The sequence below is a fragment of the Epinephelus moara genome, chromosome 23, assembly GCF_006386435.1.
Source record: "Epinephelus moara isolate mb chromosome 23, YSFRI_EMoa_1.0, whole genome shotgun sequence".
Classification (NCBI taxonomy): domain Eukaryota; kingdom Metazoa; phylum Chordata; class Actinopteri; order Perciformes; family Serranidae; genus Epinephelus; species Epinephelus moara.
This window is the reverse complement of record NC_065528.1, coordinates 14,014,324-14,024,561: the sequence shown is the minus strand read 5'-3', so window position 1 is coordinate 14,024,561 and position 10,238 is coordinate 14,014,324. Positions and strand designations below refer to the sequence as shown.

General features: G+C 39.4%; 1 protein-coding gene across 2 annotated transcripts in view; it reads left to right on the top strand.

The window, feature by feature from the left end:
• LOC126384666 (copine-8) overlaps positions 1 to 10,238 on the top strand; it is a 115,785-nt gene that overhangs the window by 22,909 nt on the left and 82,638 nt on the right. For both annotated transcript variants that reach the window (XM_050035836.1, XM_050035837.1), the window contains exon 2: positions 8,707 to 8,747. In XM_050035836.1, coding sequence (XP_049891793.1) covers positions 8,707 to 8,747 — 41 coding nt within the window. The remainder of the gene's footprint in view (positions 1 to 8,706; positions 8,748 to 10,238) is intronic.

Sequence of the window (10,238 nt, the reverse complement as noted above, 5' to 3'; positions counted from 1 at the left end):
GCACATGTGCCCCTAAATATTTTTTACAGTTCGCACACACCTATTTTTAGTCGAGTGAAACGCTTGCACTGTCGAGCGCTGGATCTGACAGCCTGAGCACATCGGCACAAAATGCTACGGCGTTCGAGATATTATTTATATCATGAGAAGTCAATACTTTCGGCAGCCTAAATCTTTTATTTAGAAACTATGGCGGGTCAAATTAAACTATGGCGGGTCGCCATAGTTTTGTTAATTAATGGGAAACACTGAATATTAGTAATGATAAAAAATGATAATTAAATAAAAATGATTGCATGTAAGCCATCCACAGATCCCAAGTCTCAAAGACGTTATTTTCTCCAATAGAGCACATACATTTACAATGTAGAGGAATTCATAGAAAATAATAGGACGGTGAAATTCTGTTCTTAGAAAAATGACTTTGAAATGTGTCAAGCAGATAAACAAAAACCTTAACTGGACTTATTTATTGTCACAAAGATGTGACATCCCTTCACACAAACCCGTGAACACTGAATGCTCTCACTGCTTCCAGGTAAAATGTAGGTATTTATGTCTCCGACACTTTAATCACCTAATGGGGTTGCTTTGTGCTCTGCGTCATGCGTGGTCTCTGTTCTCTCGCACTAATTGCCTTAAAAGCTGTATAGGTGAATGCATGAAAAGGGCTCTGCGCTGTGATGTGTCCTTTGTTAGAAAGAAAGTTGTTTTACATCCAAACAGATTGTGAGAGGTTGCAATTTTAAGTCTTTTTTTTTTAAAAACATATTAATCACAGCATAGCCAATATTTTTTCTGCCAAGAATCTGTCAATGGTTAGATTTCTGTTAAAGAATAATGAACCCAGTTAAGGCTGACTGAGTCACCTTTGCATAGGTTTAATTATTTGCAGTGGGTTTCAGTTAGATGTGGTGACAGATTAAAAAAGAGATAAAGAAAACAGGAATTTAATGATTTGCTCAGACTCAAGTGTTTTTGTGACCAAGGAGAGAAAGAGGCTGCATCTACCAAAGCTGAAAGCTTCAGGGAAATCTATTGAACAAATCAGTGTTTTTAGTCACCAAGTACTTCACTTTGCTATGAACAGTAGGACTGCACTGCTTGTCCTCGTAGCCAGTGAGTTGATTGATACATTCATATTTTTCTAGTAAGAGATCTATTGTACTGTCATTTATTTGGCCAAAAATAAAAACAAAACAAAAAAAAAAACACATTACTTGTATGTGATTATAGCATTTTTGGGAAACGCTGTACTAAAAATACTAGCACACTATTTTAGTGTGGCACCCTTATCCCCGCAGACCTCTCTTTGACTCGGATGGCAGCTTTTAGCTTTCCGCTCCCTGCCTCTGGATGAAAAGAGGGAAGGAGCGAGAGAAAAAGAGAGGGAGCCATGACTCATTCACATTATCCTCTGAAGTGGAAATCCTAAAAATGTGTCTTACTCACACACAAAAATGCACGTTTGCACACACTAACACACAACTCTCGCGCAAGGGGAGCCCAGGAGCCCATTTGGAGTGCCACCATGTGTGATGTGCTTTGAGCAGCAGCCAGTCAGAGAGTGTGGAGCCTTAAATCTTTTCTCAAGGGGAGAAAGTGTGTTTTAACTTGGGTCCCTGACTGTAGCTCCAGCTGCGGGGGTACAGAGTGGGAAATGACTCCCAGTCACAAGCCATGTGGTGCCACATTATTAAAGGAGTGTTTGTATTTCCTAGCATGTAGGTGTGCATTCATCTTTTGATGTCTAGGTGTATTCAGATGGTGTTAGACGGTGAAAGTGGTTTGTGGATTTCAGACCACATACCTCCACCCCTTCTTATCTGACAAGTGTTGACACTAGATTACAAGACAATGTATTGGTATTATATCGATATTGTGATATGAGACGAGATTTTGTGTTAGATTTTGGATATTGAAATATTGTAAGTGTTGTCTTTTCTGGTTTTAAAGGTTGCATTACAATAAAGTAGGGCTGCCACCAATAATTGTTTTCATTGTCGATTAATCTGCCGATTATTTTCTCAATTAATCAATCAATCATTTGGTCTATAACATGTCCAAAAAGAGTCAAAATAAAGGCCATCCCAGTTTTTCAGAGTCTAATGTGATGTCTTCAAATGTCTTGATTTCAGAAGCCTAAAGATATTCAGTTTCTACTCATATAAAACAGAGAAAAGTAGGAAATCTCCATATTTGAGAGGCTAAAAAACAGCATTTTATATATTTTTTATAAATTTTTAAATTTTGATTCATTGATTGACTAATCGTTGCAACTTTACAGTAAAGTGACGTAATTTGCTGAACTTTGCGGGCTGTTAGCTACTCTATTATTGACTGACTAAGTCATTGTATCCAAAATACTGATGATTATTTATTAAAAATCTCATAGTGTAAATACTTTGTAAAAGCACCAATAGTCAACCCTGCGATATTTTCCCAATAACGATATCAAGGTATCAAGGTGAAAAATATTGTGATATCTGATTTTCTCCATATCAACTTTTCAACTCCATATCAACCATGTTCAACTTTTTTAGAAGCCATATGTAAAACATCGTACCTCAAAGTCCATCCGCAAAGTCGTTACTTTACATATTTTTATCAAAACATGATTTAAATAAAAAAAAATAAAATAAAATTTGGCCACAAATATATATATATATATTTTTTTTTAAACGTACAGAAATTTCCTCAAACAGCAGCTCACTGTAGTTTTTTAGTAAACGATTAGTTGACTAATTGATAAGATGATTGAAATAAATTTTATAATAACTAATTAATTGATTCAATCATTTTGTGGTTGTAGTTTCTGTGGTTTGGTCTGGTGGTCTTTTTTGTCATTGTAAACTGAGTGTGGGTTTTGGCTGTTGGTCAGACACAACAAGACACCTGAAGAAGACACCTCGTGACCATGATATCGATTAATAAAGAAAGTACCTGGCAGATTAATTAGGAACAATTTAATAAGATGAACTGATGCATGACCTTTAGTCACACTAGAATATTATAACATACCCTTAGTCCTAACATATGGAGTTAGGTTTTTACAGTGTGTGATGGACATATGTAAGAAAGCTAAACATAGAAATTGCTGACAGATTGAGGTGAAAGTATGTGGGTTGTATACATGTGGACATGCGGGTGAATATAGATGCGTATGTGTGTAGATGTGTCAAACCTGTACATGTTGGGTTCTCTTGAAAGTAAAAATGGATGAGCTAAACTTAAATAAGAATCTTAAAACACAACAACAGAGCACTGCAGAACAACAGGCCTGCTGTGAACATTAATATATGAAAAATAAATATGAATCTTACTAATCTCCAGTTAGTTGCAGAAAAAATCACACAAACTAAAGTGCACACTGACTATGGCTCTACCACTTGCATGTTGTAAACATGTTGTTAACGGTTTCTGATTTAGCTTCCAGCAATGAATATGATATGTAAACATGTGGATTGCACTTATACTCGTCCTTGGCCATTTACACACAGTAGTCCTATGATCAAAGCTTGGCGTTGCATGTTACATGATGTTTTCCTCATCTACTGTCATTCCAGTATGTCATATGAAGCACAGAACAGCATGTGTGCACAACAGTGAAGCCCAAGGGTCACAGATTTCTTGGTCTTTTAATGGCATTTATTAACAGTAAGAAAAAGATTTTTCTTTTGTTGATTTCACTGTTACCAGGCAACAGCATCTCCTACTTATCAGACCAATAAACTGATGTTTGACAAAGATAATGCCAAGTTATATTAACTTTGTTCAAAATGTTACATTCATTCATTTATGAATTTGAGCCGAATTATCTTCTTGAGCCTGTGCTGTTATGAAAAACTCAACACTTTGTGGAGGCATATCTCTAAATCATTTCAACTACTAATACTCACGACTTGTCAGCTATAGGTGGGAGCAGTCCACTCATTTATCAGTGGAGCGCCAAAGACTAATTGGCTTTGTACTGAACGGAAAGGTTTTTGCACACGCAGGGCTCGACACTAACTTTTAAATGTGGTTGCCAGGTTGGTAACCAGGCACCAGCTTCTGGTTTACTCACCTTATATTTTGAGTAGGGTTAGATACAGTGCAATTATACATCAGTCTGATAATTAAAATGTGACAAGTTAAATGTTTAAAAGCTTACATTGTGCCCAGAGAGCAGCAGAGATTCCTCTTCTTCTTTCTTTGGATGTATAAACCGGGTTGTTGGCTACCTCAGATTATGTATTAAGTTATTCATATTCCTTTAGTCTGTAAGGGTCCTCTGATCAAAAGAGTCAAAAAAGGGGTTTTTATAAAAATGAATCCAAGTTGTCAGAGTTTTCCCTGGGTTTTTCGAGACCAAGGTGGCAAAGTCCTGTGGCGGGGGGCATCTTGACAGCTGTACTTTTAGATACGGTCCCCCCCTGTATTAATTATGAAAGGAGGCACCCACATGCTTGAGCTTTACACTGCTGACTTGTATAATCAGAACAGACATGTCCTGTGATTTTCAGCCTTCTATGATTATATTTACCCTTTACAGCAGGCACATCCTGACAGCTGAGAATATTACTGTCAGGTATTGTCCCCCCTCTATTAAATATGAAAGGAGGCTGAAAATCACAGGACATGTCTGTTCTGATGATACAAGTCAGCGGTCCTGAAATGTATGTTTCCCTTCTATAATACACATTCTACATCTTGGAGGCGACGTCTTTCCATATATAAGCTGCCTTCGCCTTTCAAACGGGGCAGAGCTCCGTGTGAAACAGTAGCAGAGACACAGGCCGAGGGGGAACCGGGATCTGACACAACACCAGAGGGAGAAGCAGGTCCATGGGGCTGTGTGCTGGATGAAAAAAACAAGCATGTCGCACTGAATGTGCGCCGCTACGGCGTCGCTATGGGCCCGCCTTTGTCTTAGAAAGGCAGGGAAAACCCTCGTTGTGAGTATTATTTTAGCTGGATAAACAGAACAGTTTGCCAAAGTGTAAGAAATCTCACACCCTGCTCTGCAGTAGCCCAAGAGAGAAATATTAAATTGACCATTTAGTTAACGTAGTTGGTGTGACACTTTCTGGCATTGTCAGATTAAAGGCCAAAGGTCAAGAAATGGTTCATTGTCAAAATGGTTGCCAGTGGCAACCTGGCAACTGTGACTGTAGAGCCGTGACTTGTAAACATCTTTAGATTATTGTTTTTTGCTGCTGAGGTCAGACAACACAATAGGCAAACACTTAGAGGTAATTTGAGTCTACCGTGACTTGTTTGTCTTTGGATTATGGGAGGACACACCTTAGTGACCTGGAACATGTAACCTGAGCCAAATGCTACACATAACTGCTTCGAATAACGGGAAAGTTGTGCAAAAATGATGACTAATCAATGTGCAAAGTGCCTGGCGTGGTCCATTTGGTATTAGTGATTTGATGATAGAGATTCAGAAATGTATGACTGAACGAGTGAAGGACCTGATGAGTAAGTCTGTGAACAAGCAGGAGGGACCAAGTAGATAACAGAGGTGTTTTTGTTTTGAGAACTAACACTAGAGAGTGAGACAGAGTAAAGGTGCCATACAGATGGTGTTTCTAGTTAAAAAATAAAGATAAAGACAACTTAAAGTGAGATGAAAAAAGAAAACGGCTTCATTTAGAGCGGCTGTTGGTGAAAACCAGCTTGCAGTGTGAGTACTCTTCACCCAGTGATGGTTTCAGGGCTTTGTCAGAGAGCCTTCCACAATCCTCCAGGATTTAAAGGATGACAGGAAGCACAACCCACATCTCGATGCCCCTTCTGCAACCAGGAAACACCATGACACCTTAAATAGATAAAAGGAAGTGGATTTGACGGTAGATCTTAATTCTTATCAAGGCCCTCTCCACGCTAGAGTGATTTAACCTCATTGACAAGTTAGTGATCCCAATCTCTCCTCTCCTCTCCTCTCCTTCTGTTTTTTTGGGGGAACATAAATTCTTAACGGTTCTCTTAATGTCCGTCTGGGCTGGAAGTCACTGGTTTGTGTAGACAGAAGGCTGCACAATAATTTACTATAAAGAATATGACGTTAGACGTAGTGTTTTTCAAGCATGAAATGAGGAGCCATAAAAATCTGAATACCCATAAATAAAGAGTCTGGATAAAAGTTAAATGAAAGTTGCATGAACTGGAAGTATTTGGGAGGTGTTTGCAGATGTGCTTCTTTGGCTGCTATTTTTTTGTTTGTGACAAGGGAGGTCTTGCTTGAAATTTTGTGCTGTTGTGCTGTTTCAGTGCTGTGGACGTGGAGAACATGTTAGTCACGCACCTCAGTTTCTCTGCTTATGCTGGGTTTGACTGAAATCAGCTCCTCATTGCTCACTGTGGGAATTAAGATTAAGTAAACTGCAGTGAAGAGAAGGTCATGTTCTTTCAAGAGAGACCATTGGTTCCTTTTATCCAAATGCCTGACTGTCAGCACAGTCCTGTCTCAGACAGGATTTGTGTCCATTTGCACTGTGTTAAAGCATAAGGGTGGAGAAATTCTAGAATTATCTTACTGTCACATCCCGAGGTCACGTTAACCAAATATATTTCCTGTCATTGACTGACTTTATATGACTGTAAGCCTGTCTATCTTTCAATGGATCAGAACACAGAGGGAAACCTACCGTAGCTTTAAAGGAGAAGTCCGGTATTTTACACTTTGAGCCCCATTTCTGGGTTGTTTATGATGAAATAGAGTGGTTAAGACCAACACTGCCGCCTATGGCCATGTGTGAACCTGTCCTAAAACCACCTTAAACGTTCGTTTTCAAGCCATGAAACTCACCGAGTCGTCAGTGGTGTTCGTTGATGTTCTGACATAAAAATCGTAGCAAACTGGGGTTTCCGTGATGATTTATTTGAGATTTATTTGAGAACGCCTCAGGGTCAAACGAACAGTCAAGCGGAAGTTTACACAAGATGAATAGTGAAAACACGGATGGAAACCACAGTTTGCTATGATTTTTATGTCAAAACATCAAGGAACACCACTGACCAAACGAATGTTTAGGGTGGCTTTAGGACAGGTTCACACGTGGCCATAGGCAGCTCTGTTAAGCCAGGCAGGGGAAAGCCAAATTCTCCGAAAAGGAGCAATCGTCACAATTTTGGTCTTAACCAATCTATTTCATCCTAAACAACCCAGAAATTGGGCTCAAAGTGCAAAATACCGGGCTTCTCCTTTAAGTGACTGATTTATAGCGTAAGCATGACCTTGTCGTCTTGGCTTTAGCCATCACATTGGCAGGCTACATTGCTACATACCATGGCAAAATGTTGCAGCAGCCAAGTGTCCAAAGTTTATTTGCACAGTTGGTGTCTCTGTTCATCTTTTCTCTCCAGCGCCCTAGAACAATGCTCTGGCACTTCTTTTCCCTCCAAGAGAGGAAATAGAATATTCACAGTTTGTCATAATGTGGTTGAAATTTACATACAGTTTTATCAGGCCATGAATATCCAATCATCACAGTTATGTATGTTATGCAAGAGAGACAGTAAAAACAAATGGAATGGTCATGGTTGTCAAATTGGCTTTTCAGGTGTGTCGATTGATTCACGACATCCACTCATGCATCGAGTAACATGAAAGAATATATTGCACAGTAACAGTTGCAGGTAGCTGCCGGCAGTAGCCTTGGAGCCACACAGTGAGTTGGATTATTTTTTTCTCAGTCGATAGCTGCTAACTGTTAACTAGTAAAGATGAAAAGGCAGCAAAACATCCTTTCATTCTGTAGTTACAATTAAATAGGAGAGACTCGTCCTGAGTGAGAAGAATAGTTATTCACGTGCACATCAGTATGAAAAAAGGGAATAGTCTTTTTGTGACTTGTGATGTCATATATTTAAAGGAGTGGGTTGAAGCTGAAGTAGAATAGGGAATCCCCATTGGAGTCTAGACGCTGATGGTGATGAGATGAAGAGTTTTGAGGATGTGCATGTGAAGAGGAGTGGGCTTTTGATGAGCTTGTCTCTCAGGTGAATGGGGTGGAGGAGGGCGCGACGATTCCGCCTAAAATGACACTGACAGCAGCAGAGAGGAGAACAGATTTGAAGTTTGACAGCAGCTACATGATTGGTTGATAGAGATTGTGGCAATATTTGACTGTTTAACTGGATGAGCGAACGCCCATGATTGGCTGATCGGAGGAAGTGGTGGGAGTGAAACAGAGAATTGTGGATGAATGTAGCATCAAGAAAGTCTTCCCGATTGAACTTATGCTGAGCTTCATTTGACGTATGTATGTGTTAACTCGCTATCATAGAAACAGTGGTTACATAACCTTCGAAACAAGTCACATCTTAACCTAGCGCTCTAATACTAAATATAAAATTAAAATTAAAATTAAAATTAGTAACAGATTTTGACGGAATTATTGCGACCCTGTCTGTCGTAATGATGCACAATGGAAAGTCCAACTCTGGGATTTCATGGGATTTGTTACAAGCCTCTGTATCGTGGCTAATGCTGTGGTTATAGAGTATTTTACATATGTGTTGTATTTTGACACCATGGATAAGAGTTTCACAATGAGCCTGTAAACAAAGCATGATGGTAACGTGCTTAGTCTCGGCGTCCATAAATAATGTGTGTGTTAAAATGCATTCACTGCCAAATTTGGATGACAAATGTTTTTCCTCCTCACCAAGGTAACTGTGTTTCTGACTCCGTTCCCCTTTGTGTCTCAACAGAAACCTGCTGGACAGGGACACCTTCTCCAAATCAGACCCAAGTAAGATCCACCACCTCTCTGTTTGTGTTTCTGTCAGTGCATGATTGTTAATTCTATAGCTCCAGATCACAAGGAGAAGGTAAGGACAGAAAAGACGGACGTGAGGCAAATTAAGGTATAAAAAAGGAGAGAACAAATTAGAAAAATGTCAGAAATAGGAGGAACAAATGGAGTGTAAGGGAGCAAGGAATTAATTAGGCGCCTAAAGAAGGTCTTTTCTTTTGCCATATGTAGTCGTGACTCACTTCTTACATGTGTAAGTGTTTGTTGCGTTCACTAAATGCATCTGCTCGGCTGGAGGCGGGTCTGACTAATGCACGAGGCTACCTACAGCAAGAAGCTTTTCCATATAGATTCACACAATGGGCGACAATTCTCTGCTTTTCTCCCAGCAGTTAAAATCATTAAAATAATTATGTTAGTGCCATGGAAATGAGTTAAAGGGACAGTCTGACATTTGTAAATAAGCCTATTCACTTCCTCTCTTAGAGTTAGATGAGACTACTCTGCTGTATGCCAGAGCTGTTGGCTTGAGACTTACTGTGCGTTCCAGTACCCATACTACCATACTATTAAGTATGCCAGATAAAGATGCAGTATGCCGCATAAGATGCAGTATGCCAAAAATACCAGGATTTTCTACTACATGTATGTCTGGTTGGATTTTGCAGTATGCAAGCCAGCATGTTTTTCTGGCTGTTCTGACCCACAATCCAATGCGCAGCAAAAGATACGTCACATCGACTGAGCCGCAAACAGATGACAGCTTGACAGCTTGTTGGCAGCTGACTTACAGCCTTCAGAGTCTGAAATGACGGATGACAGCACGTACAAGTGACTGATGACCAGTCGAATAGTAATAACAGGAAAATTAATTGTTTAAATGAACATAACATGACATAACTGTGAAAATAACAATGACAGAGAAATACATATGGTCATATGTAATGTCACTGTCCAGAATATATGTGACAATCTACACTGTATGAATAGTTCAAACTACATCCATTGCGAGGTAACAACTGCAGAGCTCACTGGATCGTTTTCTTTTGCTAGCTCGATGAATGGCGTTTTGTTTTATCTCCAAGATAACAGATATGTGAGAAAAAGGGTCAAAGTTCAATGTTATGAAGAAGTAGTATGTCCCGATTGTGTGCTCACTGCATCCAACAGTACATACTTTATAAGAGCAGCTGCAGTACCCACTAAAGTATAAAGGAAAGTATGTGCTTCAGAACGCACCCTTAGACTCGTCTGCCAAGAGACTTTACTTATTAGACATCTAAAAATTCGAGTTCATTAGAGAGTGAACTGAAGGCTTCTACATAAAGAGGTAGCTTAATCCTTTCCTATCTTCATCCTTGAAACTGGTATACTGCGGCAACCCTAGTCGCAAGCCTCGCGAAACAACTCGTGTCACTATTGGGATTTGATCCATTTTGTCAATAATATTTTGAAAGTCAGAAAGAGCCGCTCAATGAAATTATTTTA